Source organism: Ictalurus punctatus, chromosome 18 (assembly GCF_001660625.3).
Source record: "Ictalurus punctatus breed USDA103 chromosome 18, Coco_2.0, whole genome shotgun sequence".
Taxonomy (NCBI): Eukaryota; Metazoa; Chordata; class Actinopteri; order Siluriformes; family Ictaluridae; genus Ictalurus; species Ictalurus punctatus.
The window spans coordinates 17,469,585-17,492,635 of record NC_030433.2 but is presented as its reverse complement, the minus strand read 5'-3'; the positions used below and the strand labels follow the sequence as shown (position 1 = coordinate 17,492,635).

Sequence of the window (23,051 nt, the reverse complement as noted above, 5' to 3'; positions counted from 1 at the left end):
TGTCATGGTTATGCTGAAATCCACAATCCACTACATTAGCCATCAGCCCCAGCAGGTCACATGACCAATGCACATGTCCCACTGATCACTCATACCTGTTCTGTGTTACCCCTAATAAGCACCACTACAGAAGTTCTAGTTTTTCAGCACCTGTTGTTGTTGTGTCCCCTACATATGCTCCCATAGTCTGCATGTTTTGGCCTTGTGTCCAATGTTACTTTTATGGTTCTTGTTGTCACAGTTTTGGTTATTTATTTTGCACTTCATTCAGTAAAAATCTGCGCTTGCATCCGCCGCCTTCTAGGACCCCTGACACTATGTTGCAGAGTTTTTCCGTTTCAATAAAAATGCTTCTGGAGCCTTAATTTCAGACAAAGTCGCTTATTTTTTATAATGAATTTTTAAGAAATTGTGTCTTATTGTAAGCACTTTTTTTTGGCTAATTATTAATCTTAGCTTAAGGGATAAATTCTTAAAGTCAGCTCAATCAAGACACCAAAATACTAATTTTAAGTAAGTCTATCTTAAATAACTGAGTTTTCATTGCTTGTAATAAGCACAATGGTTACATTGTCATTTTTTTGTCTAATTTTAAGATCCATTAGATCCATTTATGCTATTTTCAAGAATTCTTAAGAAGTCAGTTTTGCTTATTTTTTTTGCCTGATTTTAGTACACTTTAACTAGATTTAAGTGCGTCTTGCTTGTTTCAAGAAAGGCATTTTTTGCAGTGTAGGGCTTAAAATAGGACTTCACATACAGTGTGCTATGGAAGTTTTAGTAGCTCCAATAACAAAAATAATGTAAACTCCCAGCATTAGCTAGCTTAGTGTGACCAGCACAACAATTCATGATAAAAGATAACAGAATTGCGGGTTAGCTGCCACTATCTGTGCTCATGTGGTTTGTATTACATTCATCATTTTATTTAACAAAGATTTGGTTTATTTAGTGTGTGTACAATGATTTCCTCCTGTAATATTTCCAATATTCATGTACCGCTTTTTAAAAAGACAACTAACCGGTAAATAAGCTAAAAAATTGAAAATCAAATCCTGCTAAACACCTCTGTGGTTTATTATCTGTGGCGCTGTAATACATTATCAATTCATGCGGTATGTGGTGCCGTAAACATTGCATGCAAGGTGCAATCACAACAGGTCCAAACCCCCCAACCAGCAAATCCAGCACCTGGGTTAGCTCACCCTGGTGAAACTCTAATCACCAAGTTGTTTGCTTGTCTTTTTTCCTGCTGACAGTGGACTACACTAACCCTGACCCAGATGGTTGGAGCAATGTCACATCCAGCTATGCAACAGCCCTAATGAGACAGTCATTAAAGCTGTAGACAGGCGTGTGCGTGTGGTCAGTGTACTTTAACCACACTGTAAACAGGGCACCCTCAGATAACCAGGCAATAATGAATTGCAAATGGAGCTCAGCTATTGATCGGTCATTGACAGCACGGGGGTTGCCGATGTCGATGCTTCATCAAGCGGCTCCCTTTTGTGCACGCCAGCCTTTGACTGTGAGCTTGTCACGGCTCTTGTTATCTCAGACGCACTCCGTTCGCTGCCAAGGCCCTAGCCTGACAAAAAAGCCAATTATTTGACAGGCTGCCTTGATAGTGTGGCTTAACAGGAGTCTTACTGAGCAGCATAGGGGAGGAGAAGGCTTGGACGTAGCAGGGAGACCTGGTCGCTCCACTACTGCCCTAATCCGCTCGTCATGAGGTGAGCTAGCTGACAGCAAGGGAAACGCTCTGTCCTTCGGTGACGGCCGTATAGAACTCTAAATCCGTGGAATCAATCAAGCATCCCCTTTAAGATGCCGGGTTTCTTTAAGTAGAGCTGACGCAAAGGCACTGACATCCGGCGGTGGAAGGAAAACGCAAGCGTAAAAGCGCACGTTTGGCGCGGAAGAATCGTGACCTGGTTGTTTTCTCAAGATACTTTACATTTACATTTATTCACTTAGCAGATGCTTTTATCCAAAACGACTTACAAATGAGAAAGATACAAGTAAAATACTTTACTACCTAAATCAAATGCACACTATTTTCCATGTAGCACAAATATAATTGGTCAGCTAAGACGACGTTTGCTCCTTTAGTTTCGCGTTTGAGCTACAAGCCTACATTATCCTTGTAGCTCCACTGCAAAACTAAAGAAGCAAACATCAGATAACACACATGTCTTGGTTGATGGACTATAACTGGAATAATTGGAAAATTGTGTAAATTCCTTTAAAAAAAAAATAAAAAAATAAATCCTTTAAGAGGGCTAAAGTGTAGCTAATGTGTTGAGACATACCTGTGTGCACACGGTAATGGGTCTCTAGCTGGTGTTTGAGGCTGAACTTCTTGCCGCAGCCATTACATTCATAGGGCTTCTCTCCGGTGTGGATGCGCTTGTGGCCCTTCAGCGTGCTCTCATCACGGAAGCAGCTCCCACAGAACTCGCACTCGTATGGATGGTCACCTGCCACACAGACATAGAACAAGATGTTTAGGGATTTAAAACCATTAACTTATACTATATAAAAAGTAGAATTCCTGAACTGCTTGCTATAAAAATAATTCATAATCCACAGTGCTGGCCAGAGGAAGAGAGACTCCCCTGCTGACTCCTGACTCCTTTCAAGGTTTTTTTTTTTTTTTTTACTCCTCAGCACCATATTAAACTTTTTTCTTGCCAATATCGCCCTTGGCTTGCTCACTGGGGGTTCAGGCTCTGATGTCTGTAAAGCTGCTTTGAGAAAGTCTGTATTGTGAACATGCCACAAAAATCCATTCTTTTATATTCCATTCAATTCTGTTCAATAGCATTCCCGTACCTTCTGTTATATTTCTTTCCATACCATTATCTAGTCCAATTCAGTTCATTCCAACTGATTACATTTAATTTCATTGCATTTGAATTCAATTCAATTCTATTTCACTCCATTCTGTCGTTGTGTTGGATTTGTTGTTACGCTCCTCTGCTGGTGCTACTGAGCAAAGCATGTTTCTAATTGTAATCCCTATTTATTTTTTTTAATTTTGCCCCATATAAAACAGTCAGTGACCAAAATATCATAATTGTAAATGGATTTGACTGAGGATCATGAATACTGAATTGTCAACCATCATCACCTACAATGAGATGGCAGCAAGTGTGACAAAACAACATCTCATTTACAATTCATCACCCGCTTCTTACAGGCCAAGTTTCATCATAACATTCTCAGCGCCTAGGCGTGCATGTAATGGATATTCACATGTCAATAATCTGGGATATTACGATATGCGAGGGCGCACCGTCTTGCCCTTTGCTAATTGCTTTCCTGTGCCTGACTGCCAGCCGCTCATATATCATTCTGTGCCTGTACAGATGCGCGACGCTGCCAGGCGTGTAATGTTCTCGATTAATGCATTTCGCTATGGCGCCGAAGGTTTAAGTCCTCGCGAATGACCTACGTGTTTCATTATCTGGCTGTCCGAGTGCCACCGTGCCAAGGAATAAATTGCATTTCTCGTTATGTACTGTCATGCTTGGCCTCTCGCCGCTCCTGTTACGAGACAATGTCAATTTCCTCAGGCAGGTTAGGAGAGTGATGCACCTAAACGCTCGGCACATTGTACGTTCGCTTGGCTATTTGGGCTGAAATGTCACTGCTTCTCCGTTCAGTGAAGTATGCTAGTCTAATGGGAACAGAAAGAATAACAGAAAAGAGAATCAAGCATAGGGAAAAAAACTAAACAAAACAAAGAAGGGTGGTAGGGAACAAAATCAATAAAAGTGACAGTCTTTATTTGTCTGCATGAAGTTATCTGTGCCTCATGCTGTAAGACATTCTGCTCTTTCTAGTGTCTCTGCAGCAGCACAGGGTGCAATCCATCACAGTCTGCGCTGAAGCTCCAGCACGCGACAGGAATAGCAATCCCGCCAAATTCACCTGCCTTTAATTGTGACTAAGCCCGCGCCTCAATCAAAGACATCTGTGCCGAGCCCAGAGAAAGCTCCTCGCTCTCGGCACCACGGCGTTAAATTTGGTGGCTCACTCCTACGATCAGTACAAGCATCTTTAATCTTTATTTGACAGAATAATTGGTGACAGCTCGCACTTGACACTACAGGGCACAAATTCATATATCCAACACAAAGCGTTATTTCGGGCTGCCGGCGTCGTGTAAATTCAGCGCGGCGCTGCCGTAGACACGAGTCGAACTGCTTATCAAATTTCGCAGCGATTCGGGGGGCTTGGCACGGCTTAGCTTTGTTAGGAATACATTAAGCTTGGAGGCAGTAAAGATACGAGGCGATAGATCAAGATGCTGCCATCAGCGTCTGTTGCTGTGTTTCTGCGACACGGAAAGCCATCAGGCGCAGACAGAAGAAGAGTCTGGGTGGAGGGGGCATCGGGGAAGCTTGGGGGCTTCCACCTGCGTCCTCGTGCCTACAGGGGGGCATGTGGCATGCTGCTGTACCTGGCAGGGGCACGTGGGTGATGCCTGCAGCCTAGAGCGGCCAGTTCATTATGCACTAAGCGGCGTAAATCAGGGATCCATCACTGCCAGTGCCGCGGCTGGCCCGTGCTATCAAACACAGCTGCGAACACAAAACACCCAACGCAGATGGAAAATGGGCGCCGAATAAAACACAGGCACGGGAAAACAACAACGGAATATTAACGAGGCCCAGCCGGCAGCGGGAGCCTGCGTGGGGAGGGACTGAGGGAGCAGCCATGATGATTAACCCATAATGTATGCCAGCAGTTGCTCACACTGTATACGAGAGTGTATTCAACACTAATCTTGGACGTATTTTGTGTCCTTTGCAGTGTAAAATCTCTAGGACACGTGTACATCACGTAAGATCATCATTTAAGTCACTCACGTAGCAGATATACCGTGATCCGCACACCCACGTTGGAGCATGGAGTTACGGGAATATATCAGATACTAAATTTCAATCAGGCTTCCGTCTGAGGAGCCATTTGACTCTGAAAGACGATCATTATCACCACACAGAATATTAATGTGATTCTGAGTAGGGGTTAATTATTGGTGAAGCAGCGTGCGTGTCTGCTCCTAAAGCTGAACATCAGTGTGTTTTTACACCAGTGATCCCTTCTGTAGCATGAGAAAAATATGAATGAGATTAAGATGATCAAAGGAAGACTAAATGAGAGCACTGGCTCTTTTTCTCCTCTTAAAAAAAAACAACAAAAAAAACCCCCAAAAAACAAAAAAACAAAAAACAAAAACGGGGACTTATTTTTGGCGCTTTTTGCCTGGGCCAATTGCATTTTTTTCTCTTTTTAAATCCCTTGACAAAAGCTCCCACATCACATTAAGCGGGCGCTTGTGACGGCTCATTGTAATTTAATACACGCCTACAGAGAATTGGGTTCAAAGAAGCGCGACGAGACGCTGCATCTTTCCCTCTTCCCTCCCTGCATCTCTCGTCTCGGTAGCGGAGGAGGGCCACTGACATTTATGCACACTGAAGGGAGCGTTGGCGTGTCGTGTCCGACGCGGCGTCCGGCGCAGATGAGCGAGCTACAGTACCGTACCCCGAAATAAGGGCCGGGTCGGCATAAACAGACGGGCTCAGCTCATCTCGCCACCTTCACTTCAAATATTTATCCCAGGCGCAGTAGCCTGGGGAGGGGGTGTTTGGAGGGAAAATGGGATTCGTGTAATGGAGGCTGTTCCCCGAGTCACCTCATCTGCTTGGTTGCACGTCAAGCCGTATTGAGAGTGGGATGGGCCGCACACGCGCCGAATAACAGTGCTGTCACAAGCCATCACAGTGCAGGGCCCTTCACTAAATGATCTGTCAATTCGGCCGGCTATTCACCGACAGTGGCGTAGTGGCTGAACGGCACGAGCGATCAAATACCAAACACTACAGTGTGGCTCCTCCAGCCAGGCTACACTCGGAGAAGTACACAGGGTACCATTACGTGACAGAAAATATCTTGAAAGCCTCAGCCTCACGAGTTCAAACATGGAAAGAAGTGGAGGGATTACAAATTCAGTATGTTTACAAGTCGAACCATCAAAGCAACTCGACTATTTGGGCCATTCTATAAACTAGGGTGCATGCACATTTTTTATTTATTCGATTTTGGCAGTGCTCAGGGAACATCTGGATTGGAAAGCAGCGACTCCTTTCGCGGTAGCCGACTGAAACGGGACACGGGCTTTACCTGTGTGGGAGCGAAGGTGGCGTTTGAGTGCCGTGTGGCTCGGGAAGGTGCGATTGCACTCGCTGCAGATGTAGCTGCGGACCCCGGCGTGGACCTCCATGTGCTGCTGCAGGGCGGTCTGCGTCTGGAAGCGCTTCCCACACAGCAGACAGAAGATGGCCATGTCTGATCCTAGAGAGAGAAAGAAAAATGGAGCGCTATAAAACAAGTTATTCATGTATTGTCCCTTTGGTGTGTCTTTGAACTGGGTTTGAATGATACAAATTTAAATGAGAATAATTGCGTTATGGGTTGAAAAACTTTCGTTTCCTAGAGCATAAACATTTCGGAAAAATATTGACTTTTATAGATATTAACATTCCCGGTATTGTAAGAATGCTCATAGACACATTTTCATAAGTATTCTACATTAAAATTTTCATATGAATGGCCCACTTTTATGGCATTTACAGAATTTTCAGACAGTTCCAAGTTAACTGGTTAAGACATAACGGTGACGATTCTTAATATCGGGGAACTCACGGAAGTTCTCTGTTTTTTAAAAAAAAAATTTTTTATTAAAAACAATTTACCAAAGCATTTCAGGAAAATGTTGATATTCAACATGCTTTTGTCTCATTTCCACTATCACTCTTTCTTTACATTATCCATATAGAGTACAAGCCTGTGTCACTACCAGCTAGCTAGCTGAATCATTAGCTGCATATAAAAGCAACTTAAAGGAAAACTCTCTCTATAATGATGTGGGAAGCATTTTGCTGGCATGGAATGGTTCCATTTGTCCCCATTACAGGGAATTGTCTCTGGGAACTGACCCAACACCTATTGGAGATTTTAGAGTGACATGTTAGACAGCGCTCTTCACCACCATCATCAAAACACCAACTAAGGGAATATCTTTTGGAAGAACAGTTTCATCTTTCCAGTACACTCTCATAGACTTCCAAAGACTAAAATCAATGCCAACTGTGCACTGATGCTGTTCTGGTGGCTTGTGGTGGCCCAACACCTTACTAAGAGACTTTAAATTGTCCTGTCCCCCCCCTATAATTTGTCATCATCTGTATAAATCGAATGCTCTCTGTTAACTAGCATTAAGTAATCAGAATAAAAATCAAATGTACACCTTCAGAAAGTAGGCCCAGCTGTTTGCCTCAGTCCATAAAGACACAAATAGGCAAACTCTCTTGCCTCTCACACTCTCCGTCACAACCACACACACACAACAGACTTTTTCAATTACCAGTCTCTAGAAAACTCTGGGGAAAGAGGGAGTGTTTTGCGCTCGGCTTCTATTTCATCAGTCAATAATGCATCTTTGGGGCAAAGCTGCCACTAATTTAAAAATCTATGAGGAGCCTCAGCATCGTGTTCATAAACATGGATCAATCAGTGAGAAAGAGACAGAAAATGATGGTGCGACAGACAGAGAGAGAAGGAAAGAGAGAGAGAGAGAGAGAGAGAGAGAGAGAGAGAGAGAGAGAGAGAGAGAGAGAGAAAAAGAAACAAGACGGGAATGAGCCGTGTTCTTAAATCTCAGACTGTGCGCCTGAATTGCTGCTTCTCTGCAAATAAATACTGACAAGGCTTCCTGCTGGCTCTCTGGCTGTCCAAGTCGCTCTCTGCTGTCTCTCTCTCTCCCCTACTTTGCAGCTTCCTGCTCTTTATTTATCAATGAAAAAAGGGGGCCATTGACTGGAGATGATTGCGGCGGGAGCCCCAGCAGCATCGGGAGGTTCGGAAGAGGAGCTGAAGGACAGACAGCGCTCTCTAATGTCATCCGGGGCTACTTCAGGACACTCCGATGCATTCTGAAAGTCTACAAAATGCAAACTCTGACTTGAGCTTTAGGAGCAGGAAGATGAAAGATGGAGAGACACGGGAAGTGATGGTTTAACGGGAAGAGGGAGGGTCGGGGGTGGCAGGAATGCAAGAGGTTAGATCTGGATTCTGGTCTTTGACCTGAAGGAGGCAGAGGTCTGAACAGGTCGGGGGACATGTTTGCTTTTCAAATTCCCATCTCTTTTGAGCTAAAAGCGTGTGAGGCTTGATTAGGATAATTATACCCTTTCTCCTTCAAATCTTACTCATGGTCAGACTACAGAGCCATTATGGATGAAATTATAGCTTTAAGACAATGTCCAATCTGTAGCAAGGTAGAACGCAAGGGCTATAAGTGTTGAATAAATAGGTAGGGCATTTGTATTCATAACCAAGTATGTGTGTGTGCATACATCTACACAGCAGACAGACTGCCCTTTCACCCCAGTGCCTAAACATATCCTGCGTGCAATTAAGCAATGGCACAATAACCTACATTCATTCACGTCGAGTGCTCCGAGTGGAAAAATCTACCTTAACAAATAAAGGAAACTACACAGAGTCACCAGTTTTTATGTACATGTACAATGTAGCTCCCCTCATTGGCTATTTTATCAGGTCCACCTATCACATCGGTCCACCTGTCAGTCAAAGGACCAGGACTACCCAGTGGGGCTTCAATCATGGATGGCTTCAAACATAGTCAGAGCTACAGTAAAGTTACTACAGTCAGAGACTACCCTTTTGTTTTCAATCAAATGGCCATTCAGTATTAACTGTTAAATATTTGGTGGCAAAATGTACAGTACATGAATTCAATTTTGAGTCAAATAGTCATGCAGTACTTATTTATGTTGGTCCACATGAAAGTTTAATATTACAAATAAAATATTTACAGATTTCATGCTGCTTTTACGGTTGAAGATCTGTGTGTGATTTATGAACAATAACAATAATGAACAATAATGATGGGAAAATGTGTTTAGCAGAAATTCACACAAAGGACTGTAAATATTTTATTAATAATATTGGACTTTAATATTGACCTGCATAAATATGTACTGCATGGTTGTTCGGCTGAAAGTGGAATTAATGCACTGTACACTTTCCTATCATTAGTGCTTGGTGCCAAATAATTAATGATAAGTACTGAATGGTCATTTGATTGAAAAAAGGGGGAGGGGGCAGGGATTTCTCTGACACTTGCACAGTAGTGAATGTGACTGGAAATATGCATTAATAATACCAAATCAAATTTACTATTTGCCAATGTATTCTAACAACAACAAAAGAATTCAAACAATCATACAAGGGAACAATTGCTCTGTGTGTCAAAGCTAAATTAATCTCACAAGAGATGCACAATCTTGTGAACCATACATTCTTTGGGGGAAAAATGTTTAATGTAGATCCTTAAAGGGTTATCTGGTACGTCCCTATGTGGAAACCCTTAAAGGCTGCATGTAGAACCCTACAAGACAGTGTCTACCTTTCACCCATGTTTAGAAGCTATACAAAAGGCCCTTTGTGAAGCCATTTTTTTTTTAAAGAAGGTACCCATAAAGGTAGAAGCAGCTGATCTAGCTGGGGAAAAAATTGGAACATTTAATAATAACCTACACTTCAAGTGGTACCAACTATGTCAAACTAGGGCTTTTTGCAGTAGTAGACCAAGAGGCTTTCACATGTAAAAACAGCACCTTTTCAGCATATTGTAGTCATTTGCAGAGCTGTTCACGCTTAACATCCTTATTATTTAGTTGGACCATTCTCAGTAAAGCTCTGACAATGACATGATACCATAGTAGGGGCTGTCAGGTGCACCAGTGGTGGCCCATTTATAATAATAGTAATAATGCCCTTATATAGTGGGTACCTACAAAAATGGTCCATTACGAGAAAACGGCTTCTCGATGAAAAATAACTACCTCTCGTCCTGTGTTTCTTCAGAAGTAACAGGACAGAGGCAAACAAACAAGCCAGCAAGAAGTCAATTACTCACCAGTAATGCTTACAAGCCACTGATCAGTTTTTCTTATTTTTTAATCAGTCAGTGATAGATAATAGGAGTACTTTTAACAGCTAAAATACTTTCACTGAAGCTGGGGGGGGGTTGACGACCAGGAAAGAGCAAAAGGTAGCTGATAAAGCAAGCATGAAAAGGAAGTGTGATGTCCATCTGCTTGGTGTTAGCTGGAATTAAGTGCTCCACTGTGAAAAGTTAGGAGAGACAGGAGAAAATGGACTGGCTCTGTTAAGCCAAGGTACAGAGAGAAAAAGTGAGAGAGAGAGAGAGAGAGAGAGAGAGAGAGAGAGAGAGAGAGACAGCCACCTCTATTACAGTGTAAAATTGAGTCGGACAAAGTGGCACCTGGACGGAGGAGTGCTTTGCCTGCTGCTGCCTGCTCCTGCTGGAGTTTTGGCATAATTTACCTCCACTCATGTGTCTATTTGTAAGGGTCTCTTAGCTCTACTTTCACTGTTAAGTTAATGGGCCTGGAGAGCCACTGGCTGTTACTTAACGATGGCTGCACCGTGCCGTTCAGGCACAGCGGAGGAGACATTACATGCGCGCACACACACACACACACACACACACACACACACACACACAGAACAAATGGAATACGTCTGCTTTGTTTGTGTGATCTATAGACTGCAGTCAAGGCTATGGCGAAAATTAAACAGGCAGGAAAAAAAACAATGCACTGATTAAATTGAAACATGTGAAGTGGGGACGAGAATGGAGGCGCGCCGTCTGTCAACGCGATGGGGGGAAGAGGCGCCATGAGGCCGCGTGTGTCACTGGAAAGCCAGCGAGACTGTAGTCAATTAGCTTGTTTCTCATTTCGGCGGTGTTGATGGAAAACAAACTCCTGCTGCTGTGTCTGTCACCCCAGCGTGCGATGTCACCTGTTGCTCGATGAAGATCTCCCCATGATGGTGCCGGCAGAGAGGCACGCTGCTGCTCGGATCTATTCCATAGCAAAATCGTGGATGCCAGAATGCATGCCTGGGGAAATATATACTGCCGTGATGCAGTTTCATTCATGTGTGATGGAACTGGCATGTGATGAGAATACAACAAAAAAAATGTTGATAGAGTGTGTTGGTAAATGTAATCACTGTACAAGGATATTAGTATACATTATAGCAGAAGTATTCAACTAAACTTTGTAAAGGCATGGTTACATATAATCCCTTCCTTACAAAGGTCCGGATAAGCAATTCACAAGATTAAACAGTGACAGCAGCTACCTTTGATTGCTTAACCATAAGGATTAGTTCATGGCTTTAAATAAGACAAATCAATTTGAAGTGGTAATGCTTTTTTCCCCCACTGCAATAACAGTTCATGTTGCCACGTTTGACTAGCACCACAGACTCTTTTTATTTATCTATTTTTATTTGAAACATAGAATAAATCTTTATTCTATGTACTACATACTTCTCTGTCCAATAACCTTTAAATATGATCTTTTCATCATCAACGATTTTTTTCCTGAACAATCAATGTCACCTGAGAGGGTAAATTAACCTACCTGTTAAAATAAATAAATAAATAAATAAATAAATAAATAAATAAATAAAAAGGAAAACAAAAACATTTATGAATGTGCGTGAAAACTCTTCACTTTATGCCAATTTAGCCTGCATTATAGGATTAGTCAGGCAATAAAAAAAATCCACACCATCTACACAATGTTTTCTTTTAATATAAGGGAAGAATATTACGAATAATGTGCGTCTGACAGACGACAAAACTGATGGTACCTATTGCACCCAAAAGCTTTCCTATAAATATATCCCCAAATCATTTTGATTTAAAGGACAACAAACACCCACCTTTCCGTCCAATCATCTTTCAACATTCTGTGTTTGTCATTAAGCTTTATTTCTAAGTAAGCCAATTTGTTAGTTCGCCTATCAGACAGCAGAGGGTAAATGAAATAAAAGAATCTATGCAAGTAAATTAAAACTCATCCTTTTCTCGATGACCGCCATGATAATACAAAAAAAAGAGAGAAAAGTCAAATGATTCCTTTAACAGCATGTGTGAATAACAAACATTTTATGTTCACATGCAATGAACCATATGAAGCCTTATGAAGCTGTGATGCAATGAACATGCATCGTTAAGTCTGTATAGCAAACAGAGAAATATAACGGCAGAGTGTATGACATGATCCTGTACGCTGCGTGATGCACTAAGTGTGTTACTGAGAGTGTGGTAAGGGCTTTCGGGGTACGTGCTTCAGGCTCGCGTACACTATGGCTGTGTGGTATGCATGCTGCTGTGGGAGTGGCTGGCCTGAACAGCAGGAGGGGGTGAGGGGTCATGGGGGCAGCTGCAAGGGCCAAGTGTGGGGTGGAGGAGGTGGGTGCTTGGGGGCACAGGGGGGTTTTGGCAGCCTCGCTGAGCTTGGAGAACAATGGGGGCGCAGGAGGCCATACAATATGGCTGACCTGCTGCCAAAACTCCAACTCAATGGATACACAGGAGCATGTGGTGGAGGAATAAAACTCCAAATTCACCAGTTTACAAATTTACACCACCACCAAGTCCCCATTTATGACAGTGAAAGTCAACAAAGCAGGCACACTGTAAGTGCCATAAGTGCCCCACTTTAATGATTTTCTTAAAGTGCGTGTTTTAATTATAACTTAAAGGCATACATAAGCAGAGTTATTGGTTCAGTCAGGGATTCGTTTGGCTTAAAGCTGTTTATTCTGTGCTTGGGGTTTGCAGGAGAGAGACGGCACATCTTGTGCATTACCTGAAGCATTCATTCATTCACTAACTCGATTCATTCAGTAACTCGATAAAACCTAATTGTAAAGCATCCTTGAGCTCAGCAAAGGAGCTATATAAATTAAATATATTATTATTACTAACACCTTGGGGTTCTTGTGCCTTTGCTACAAGTTGACCAACCTGACCAATTGGAGAGGGTTGAAGTGCATGCACACAAACACACACACACAGCCCTCCTCCTCCTTTTTTTAATCTGTAACATGGCAGCAAAGACTGTGTTCAAAATGACACACTATGCACACTACTTGTACTAAACCCACCCAGATGGAGCATGTAGTACACACTTTCTGAACAACATGAATATGATCAGCATGTCTACGATATGCATGGTGTACTGCTTGGCCCTCATAATTATCTTATGATATAATAGCAGAAGAAATAGGGGGGCAAACTGGGGAACAGAGGACTATTTGGTGGCATAGCAAATGGCTGCATTTACTGAATATCTAATACGAACCTTGGTACAAAACAAATGGCCACGTAAAGACATTATATTACCCATTATATGGTTTTATATAGCTATAGTCCCTCATACTCAAGGATTTGATAAAAAAAAGGCTACAATGATGATCTAAACAAAAATAAGCTGTACATCTTAAATAAGCAATAAAGAATAAAGGCGATGAAGCTTATTTGTGCCACCCATGTGGTCAAACCTCTGATGTTTTCATCTAAATGTTTCAGGCAGCTCAAAAGCTGCGCCTTAGGTAATTTAAAGCTAATGCTAATCAACAATTAAATAGCGTGTTAGTTATTCACTGATGGGGTCGTGTTGGTTATTACCAATTAAATCCAACATTGATATTCTCCTAAATAGCTTTTAATGTCTAAACTAGCTACGACTTCCCTGCTGAAAAACAAACAAACGATAGTATCCATCACAGAAATTTGAATGGTTTCCATCACAAATACCATTACAACCCAATAGGTAACCATTAAAACCATTACTGGCCCTTCATGGTATCCACTAGACATAAAATGCCACCAATACATGCCACCAATAGAAGGCAACCAGGTACCAGAGACCATTACAATTCCCATTATAACCATTGCAAATTCTATGGGAGTTTCTATTGTTTTTTTTCTGTTTTCTTTTTTTTTTATATATATATATATATATACACACAGAAACAGAAGAGAGGCATTTAGCTGCTTATGCTAGTTCTGCTTTTACTATACTCAACATTGCTCTCCTGCTCCAAAACTAAGAGAAAAGTGTTTTTTGGGTGCATTAGTGTTTTGTTTTTTTCTTTCAGCATGTTGGTATTTTAAGGATGACAATTTATGTCACAGTAACTAAAATACTCTGCACAGAGATGAAGTAGTCTGAGCTAATGCAAAATTTAAATTCTGAGCTAATGCTAAATTCATCCACAAGTGAACTAAAGTCACGAGACTTTAGCATAGACTAACGATTGATACATTTCACACACTACCTATTATTCTGTGACGAACAGTAATAGTATACATGATATACAACATATACCACAGAGCTGTTGAATTCTTGATTCTGATTGGGCAGAAGGTATTGATTAAGTTTCTAAAACAGCAGCTCTTACAGTGCTGGCTCTAATTCAAACAACAGGTTTATATCAATGAGCTTGCGCTTATGTGAACTAGATATGGATTAAAAATATGATGCATCATTCCTCAATGAAGAGTTAATTGTAGTCATTGGCAAATTATAGTGGTATAAGAGCAATAAAACACATCAGGACATGCTGTAATAAGAAAATCGTTAACTTTGTGGTGGTAACAGTAACGCGGATTCATCACAGCACGCCTTCGTTGATTATTTTCCCATAACAGCATGCCCCCAAGTGTTTTATTCCTTATATTAATGTACAGTATATATACACTGCTATATAGGCATGTCATCTTGAACGCAGCCAGTATCTGATTCTGAGCGCGACAGAGAGAAATCAGAGAGGCACACAGCAATAAAAGGAGACGAGACAGGCAGAAGGAAGGATGAAGAGTCGTTTCATGAATCTCTATGACAGGACACTAGAGGCAGCTGAGGAGTCAACAGGTACAAACTGTTCCAGCGGCGTTATGAGTGTGTGTGTGCGCGCGCGCGTGTCCGTGTTTGCATGTGTGCGTTAATGTGATGAGTCTACCGCCTCAGAGTGACCAGCTTATTTGCTCACTCACCGAGGCTAACACCTAATGAGGCCAGACTGTAGGAGAACCACACGTCTACGTAATCCTGCCAAGTGTCTGGATATAATGTGGTATTAGAGTTGCCTCTAGCTGGAGAGAGCTGGTCTGACAGCTCCGCTCCACATTACAAAGCACATGACAGTAGCGATAGCAGCCTTAATGCATTCAAAATGCATTTCTCTGACAAGAAAAGCAAAAAGAAGAGCCCGAATGAATTGTTTATTGATCTAACAGGGGGAGGGATGGGGCAATGGCATGAGAGAAAGAGCGCGCGCGGGGGGGGGGGACACGAGAAATAAAACTAACATTTTGCTGTGTTGCTGTTGCACTTGCTTCGGAGGTTTCTTTCACATGTCAGCCGTGCGCAGAAATTGATGTAGCTTGTGAGTTAAGCAGGTCTTCATCTCATACTGGGCTCCTTTACAAAAGGAATGCTTTAAACCAACCTTACAAAAAAAAAAAAAAAAAAAAAAAAAAAAAAAAACGGAGGACAATACACCTTCCATTAACACTGAGACAATTATGCTTCTTCACTCAGGGGCTTCCAGATTTTTGCACCAATAATAGCTACAGATAATTCATGCTCATGCCGGTCCGCTGTAGCCCAGGCATGGCGAGATGCGCCGCTCACGAACAGATTAATGTCACCAGATGTCATTGTAGATGCCATATTAATTACCTCGAGATAATGTCATGGAACCATATGGTTCATCTAGTGTCCGTTTAGACAGAGAAAATGTCTCCATTACTCACATACCCCACTTGGAGAAAAAAACGAAGAAAAAAAGAAAAGAAAAATTGGCCCAAATGAGTTTGACAGGTGTTGGAAGCAGATTCTTCATAATTAACCGAGCTATCGCTGAAGTGATTGGAAAGGACAGACTGTAAACAAGAGAGTCCATGAATACTGTATGATGATTGGCCCAAATAAGCCTTCATCCTGCCTCGAGAGCTTTATTTGCTTTTCTTTTATGGATGGTTTATGGCAGTAGATTTAGCTGCATGATTGGTTTGCATCACGTCTTTATTTAAGAGAGTGGTTCATTGATTTAAAGGAGCGGTTTGTGATCTTTTTGAGCCCTCTGCTGCCTGCAAGCTGAATGGGAAATTCTATGAAAACAGACAGGCTTTTACCGGTCACTAACTGACCCCACCCACTCTGGTGGAACTATATACACGATAAAACCTTGTGCGTTCTCTTTTAAGAAAAAATAAATAAAAAAAGATAGACAGACAGTGGGAGCGTGGTTAATTTCCAGGATGGAAAAAATATATAAACAGATGTCTGAACTGATAAAACTAGACACATCCATTGCGAGGCAATGTGAATGTGAATCACGGATTTCTTTAGGTATCTTTGAAAGAATATAATTATTACAGGTCTAGGAACACATCCAAATATTCCAAACTGCACCTTTAATCTCAAAGATAGTGAATTTCTGTACCAGGGCTTGCCGTGCACTGGTTTGAAGTGCAGAGGTGTGCCTTTAGGAGGATTCACAGTGCACGGTTGGTCCTCTTCTTGACTCGGGATCGTGTCGAAGAAAAGACCACGCTTGCTTCGCCCACATTCCGCAAATCCGATTTAATCAGACAATCCTCGCGGTGCGGCTCCCGGTAAGAAAAAGGATAATTAGTAAACAGGCAGCCTCTCCTTGGCTTCATTGGCATTCGAGCCGGGTTAGTGTGTCACATTTAAAATGCAGCCTGATGAAGTCTACAAAATCAAACCATTTGTTACTCCTATTGGGGAGGCTTCAGGCCAGTGGCAATTAAATTGGAATTAGCGCCGGGGAATGAGATATGGCAGATTCATACCAAGAAGGCGAGCATGTTTAGAGGATCTCTCTTGAGTTTACAGTGCTGGTGCATAACTGATGCTGCTTTAAGAAGTAGTAGACAACTAGATTTGTACCGTGCATCCGAATCCATGGGTCTATATCTGATGCTTTTCTTTTTCGCATTTAGTTTCGCCAAGCGGTGAACACACTGTGCTAACCCTTATTAAACAATCAGGGAGAGAAACAGAAATACAGTTTGCTCAGCTGGACTGACAGTAATACATGGCTGATACCCGGCAGCGTTTCAGGATTTGACATTGTTATTGATCTGTGGTTTAGGAGTAATAGCTGCTGAATCCCTGGGTGTATCTATGTGTGTGTGTGTGTGTGTGTAAGCGGGCAGGCGCGTCTGCCTGCATGACAGGATGATGTCTGCATACTGATGTCTCTGCTCCTACGTTTTCGTGGAGAGGACAGTGCTGCTTGTGGTGTGCATGTGCGAGCTATTTTAAATGAATAAAAGGGCGGGGGAGAGCCCCATTTACTTTGCACAGCTGATTGGGCACAATGGAGATGGGGTTACCAGTGGGAGCTTGTGTACGTGTGTGTTTGTGTGTGTGTGTGTGTATGCGCATGTGTGTTTGCGAGCCTTGCGGAGATGGGAGATAAATGAACTGCAAATGAGAAGGAACAGCTCCTGCAGTACAGCTGGCTTCCGAATTGCTTGCTTACTTGGCTGTGGCAACCACGCAAACGGTTGCCAAGGGTGTCAGTGTTCAGTGTCCCTCATTGGCCACAAGTGAGAGTTACACGGGCTGTAATGCGGGACGAGGGCCAGCAGGGGCCGCTTCGACTAACCGATCGATCAGTGTGTCGGCTTTGCCCCCCCCCCCCCCACCCCCACTGACAATACTACTACAGTCTGAGGGGGTAAAATGGACCAGAACGACCCGAGTTAAAAGGCACCGGATTATACAAGGCGAAGTATTGTTAAGCAAATATTCTGAGCATGTTCTCTGAAAGCTGAAATATTGTCAAATCATAAACTTTAACATTCCACACGTCTTCATGGCTTGCCTCGAATTCTGCAGTACAATATCTGAAACGCGTCTCGATCAAATCAGACCATTCAAAGTAACGGATTAACTCTTTTTGCATGCAGTGAATCTGCCATCACTCTGTGTGCTCTTGTTTGCAGTGAGTGAGGCTGTATGTGTGTGTGTGTGTGTGTGTGTGTGTGTGTGTGTGTGTGTGTTCCCCCCTCAGGGTGTGTGCAGAAATGCTCTCTATGCAAGCCCATTACTGGGAAACACATCAGGAGGATGGAAATAAATTACACTGTTCCATCAAATGACAAACTGCCACCGTGAAAAAGATCGGCACAGAGGAAAATTATGCCAAAGTTCTGTTTTTCTTTCCCCCCGCTATAAACTGATTATTTACTGTTGCCAATTCGCAGTGATGTTGACAATGCAGCAGGCTAATCTTTTAAAACGGTTTAACATGATCTTCCTAAATCAATGCAAACGGATAAGACATATTTCTAATCCGTTTGACATATCTGATACATGCGCTCCTGTGGGATGGAATGCTGAAGATACTCGAGACTGAAAAACCTTTTTGGTTCAAAGAGGTGAAGATATAAATGGCTTGCGTGTGAGGAATAACGGATTTAAAAAGGGATGCGCCTGCGTTTTTCCTTGCTCGAACAAGCATGATTACCGTGGACAAGGATTTCGACACATTTCTCCATACTAAGAAAAGAACAAAGACGAAACTTGCTTATGAGAAGTCTAGGGGCAGTTGTTGGGGGATCGATGAATGTTGATGCAACACATGCTTGTAGAACGCGCTCATGAATTCTTCATTCAAACATGTTTGAAAATCAAGCTTTGTATCTATATAATTCATTCTTACGGAGATGAGCCTTTTTTTTTGCCAAACGGAAACAGTATTTACTGTGCGTTGACTTTTTTTTTTTTTTTTTTTTAAACTGTATTGCTCAAGTGTTATGTTAAAAAACACTGGAGTTGTCCTTTAAACACTGGCTGTGGTAATTTAGATATGAATAATCCATGTCCAGATATCACTGGCCTTTGTTTTTTTTTGCCCCCCCCCGTTTTGATTGGTGTGTTGTGAGTGACAGACGCCTGTGCTCTGCTGGAGTGTGTGGACGGACTGCAATGAGCTGCAGGTGATAATTTTACAATATAGGAGGCAGGAGAAGTAGCCCTGATGACCACAGTGGGTTCTTGAAAAGCAAGAAAAGCATCTCAATCACATCAATTACTCATTTTAAGGTGTTCATTTTGGGCAGTATTCTTAGTATGGTTATGAACACTTGAGTCTAGGGCAGTGGTTCTCAAAGTGTGGACCAAGGACACCCAGGGGTCAGTGAATCATTGCCAAGGGGTCTGGGAATTATAAATAAATAAATAACCTACAGTGGCGGGATACACCCAATTATTACCAAAGCTATTATATTTGCTATTAGTTCTTAGTTATTAGCTGGTCTGACTGGTCTCTTGAATTAAATGGATTTAAATCCAAACCTCGTAGGTTAATAAATAATGTCAACTTGTGTTATGTCCATATAAACGTCAGGAATAAAAAGCTCTATCGTTCCAATAATAAATCTAATAGTTGGATAAATAAAGTAAACTGAGGGGGTCTGTAGTGAGGCGGTCTGTGGAATTTATATTACAGTTAAAAGCGTATTACAGTTCAAAAAGGTTTGGGAAACCCTGGTCTAGGGGAAAAAGCTGATGTCCTGTATGTCTTGCTGGTCTGAACAGTTTCAGTACATTTAGCTATAAAAGGAGACTTTCTTCCCTACATGATAATCTGACTGGAAGCCTGGTGTTGGAATTTATTCCTCCCCTCCCATGCCATGCTTTATTCGCACTGGCCATCTGGAGAGCGGGCAGACAATGTGGCATGGGCTGTGAATGACCGTCCGTATTAGTCATAGGCTCTTAGCTCGACCTCTTGCATCCTTAATCTTGACGCTTTTGCAGGGGCCAAATGACCGGAGCACCTTTTCCTCACTGGCCGCTGACATGGTCTTTCCCACTGGACAAAAGGCTTTAGGCAACCCCCTTTTGGCTCACACCCCCTTCACGGTCATTCAACCCCTTGCCTGGAAGAAGAAGAAGAAGAAGAAGAAAAAAAAAAAAAAAAAAAAAAAAAAATCCCACCATTACCCTGATATTCCTTCTGACTGATGGAGGCGGCACTTGTTTTTGAGATGGCAAGGATGAGAATGGGACTGTGACGCTGCGCTGCTACAATAAAACCCCAGACAAAAACAGCGGTAGCAGTGGAGAATCGCTAGGCATGATGCTGTACCGAATAGAAAACAAAACACAAAAAGATTGCAAAAAGAAGGGGGTAGAGCTAATCATATTCAAACACATTAAGAGCACCATGGCCAAATGACTTATAAAGATAAAGGTTTTAAGGTATAACAGGAATGGCATGCTTCACCCCGGCTTAATGTAGGCTTTTGTGGTGGCTATTAGAGGAAATGGGGCCGAGGAATAAGGCACAATCGCCTTCCTGATGGCTGCCACAAGTTTGCTTTATTTGGCCGGGCCAAGGAGCGGTGTGCTTTAAAATGAGTGCTCAGCAAGATACCTAGAGCTGCTCAGAGTGAAGGACTTCTCTGTAACTGGAGAGACTTAAATAGAAAAATGGATGCTAATCAACATGCTCCATAAATTGGAAGCGGGTGGTATTACAGAGCAGCAGTGTCTTCTCCGCAGCATAACTCTAGGGCACCGTAAACAAAATAACAGGAATAAAATGGCAAATGACAGACGCGGTTAGTCTAAACAACTCGCTCTTAAAAACAAGGACGTCTCTTGTGCAAAACAGGGTCATATGGAGCGCGCCGGGCGTCAGCGTTTCTGCTATCACAATACAAACACTTCATAAATATTCCTTGTGCGTGTGTACATAGCGGCTACTGTACCATCCATCATTTTAGCATTTACACAAATACATCTAAGCAGTTTAACATCACCATTTGCTATAATGGCAAAGCAAACGTATCCTAAATATTAGTTTATCCGGAAAGCTATAAACAGGCAAGGGGAATGGAAAGAAGAAGAAGAAAAAACCCCCAACAACCTTAAAAACAAGGAATTTTACAGGGAGCCCCATATTTTTTCCCCAAATAGTTGACAGAGAGCGACCGTCTCAATTAGACTCGGGTCGTTTTCCAAATGATCTTTGAAATGTGTTTATTCAGAGCGGCCTGCCCCTGACCTTGAAGACAAACCGTCAACCGCAAAGCCTTTGTGAGGAAGGAAAAAGACTTTATTTATAGATCAGCTGAGTGTCGATCAAGCCGCATCAGAGCTCTGGGAAGAGGGGCCTAGGGAGAACGCTTTTGAAGCAACTAATATAGCGGTCTGCCTCCATCACTTCAACCCTTTTTAATCCCATTAGAAAGCCAATTGATTTAGCTTTGCGGGCGCACGGCACGGCAGACGTACTTACCGGCAGGGAAAAACCAAAACACAACGGAAAAAATCCTTGGTGGAACCGAATGATAAAAAAAACATGGAGAAAAAGGCTGAGATGTATTTGCCATGAAAGACACTTAAAGATACGACAAGATGAGGAGTCAAGAGTGTACCACTTGAAAGAGAGGGGGTAAAAAAAACAACATAAAAGAAGACAAAATATTATCCGTTTCCAAACACAGGGCTAATGTTTAGTCTGAAAAGTGCAAATGTGCTGTGATGATTTGGCTAGAGCTTTCATTGTGATTGGAATCTAATTCATTTCTGTTTGATAGTGGAGGAGATGCGCCCATCGGTTCGTCATTTCTCCTGTGTGATAACACCTGCTAATTTACTGTCTCGATGGTAATGATCTTTTAAAAGGGCGGACGGCCCCAGGAGCTCAAACACATTCCCAAATGACTGTACACCGTTCCAACACACTCTCTCTCTTGCGCGCGCGCGCTCTCTTACACACACGTTTTTACACACTGAACAGCAGATCTGCGATTACTTTAAGTCAGACTAAATATATGTGCCTGACTAACTGTTTTTTCAGCCTATCTGCATTTCAGTTGAAGGACATTAGTTTTATGGAGGTCTAAATGACCAAAATATTCATTTACTCATCAATACAATTATTCATGTGGCTAACTTCTTCATTCACTAATGTAAATTGAGGAGTAATGGCCTGTTTTTGTCTGATTTCAACATGATTTTTTGCTTTGTTTTTTGTTTTTTTTACATGACAAATATACCCTAAAAACAATGCCTTATTCAATTCATCAGACCAGGCCACCTTCTTCCACTACTCCATGGTCCAATTCTGATGCTCACTTGCCCATTGGCCCATAACCCTAACCGCTTGCTGCTTAATATATCCTACCCCTTGACAGGTGCCACTGTAACAAGATAATCCATTTTATTCACTTCACCTGTCAGTGGTTTTAATGTTATGGCAGATCAGTGTGTATATACACACACACACACACACACACACACACACACACACACACACACACACACACACACTTCACTGGCTTCATATGACTTCATTACTCCCTCATTATTATCAGAGCATTTGTCAGAAATTGTAAATAGAGCTGAAGTTCTTACTCTTACTCTTCATTCCTTTAGAAAAGAAATATGAAAATGAATCTCAGTGATGTTCTGATTGCCCTCATTGCCACTCAGAATACACCAGATTTATTTTCATTAAGCCGGACTGTAACATTCTTTAATTCTCCTGGATTTACAAATGACTGCTAAACGCATTTCTGCTTTTCAAGGAAGATCAAAGTTCTTGATGTGCCATCGTGTAGGAGTCAGATAAATACCAACATGCATTAAAGGCTGCAGACGAATCAAATCAATGGAGACCTCACAACACATTCAACTCACACTCTTTATGTCAATACGTGTCAAGGCTGCGGTCAACACATTTAATTACACTGGCTCTGTTAGCAGCACAGACTATAGATAATTATTAATACACTGAGTCATATTCAGCTATGCTCATATTCATATGTACTGTCTCTATGTGCATAATGCCATATAAGTCACACCACAGGAAAATATTTCATTACATTTCACCCAAAAGCTCAAAAGTCTTCTGTATTTGGAACTTGCTTAACCATTCCACTAGCTCTTGCAAGAAACTGAGCAGAATTTCATCATGGCTGTCATGACACGAAATATACTTTTAACACATCAAGCATGTTGCTTTAAGGAAAATCTAGAAAAAAAAGAGGACACTGAAAGAAAGGA

The 23,051-nt window shown here is 42.0% G+C and overlaps 1 protein-coding gene across 2 annotated transcripts in view; it reads right to left on the bottom strand.

Moving 5' to 3' along the window:
• Positions 1-23,051, bottom strand: part of zbtb16a (zinc finger and BTB domain containing 16a) — a 111,218-nt gene that overhangs the window by 5,267 nt on the left and 82,900 nt on the right. For both annotated transcript variants that reach the window (XM_017492930.3, XM_053687701.1), the window contains exons 5-6: positions 6,196-6,366; positions 2,313-2,480 (exon numbers count right to left, since the gene is read on the bottom strand). In XM_017492930.3, coding sequence (XP_017348419.1) covers positions 2,313-2,480; positions 6,196-6,366 — 339 coding nt within the window. The remainder of the gene's footprint in view (positions 1-2,312; positions 2,481-6,195; positions 6,367-23,051) is intronic.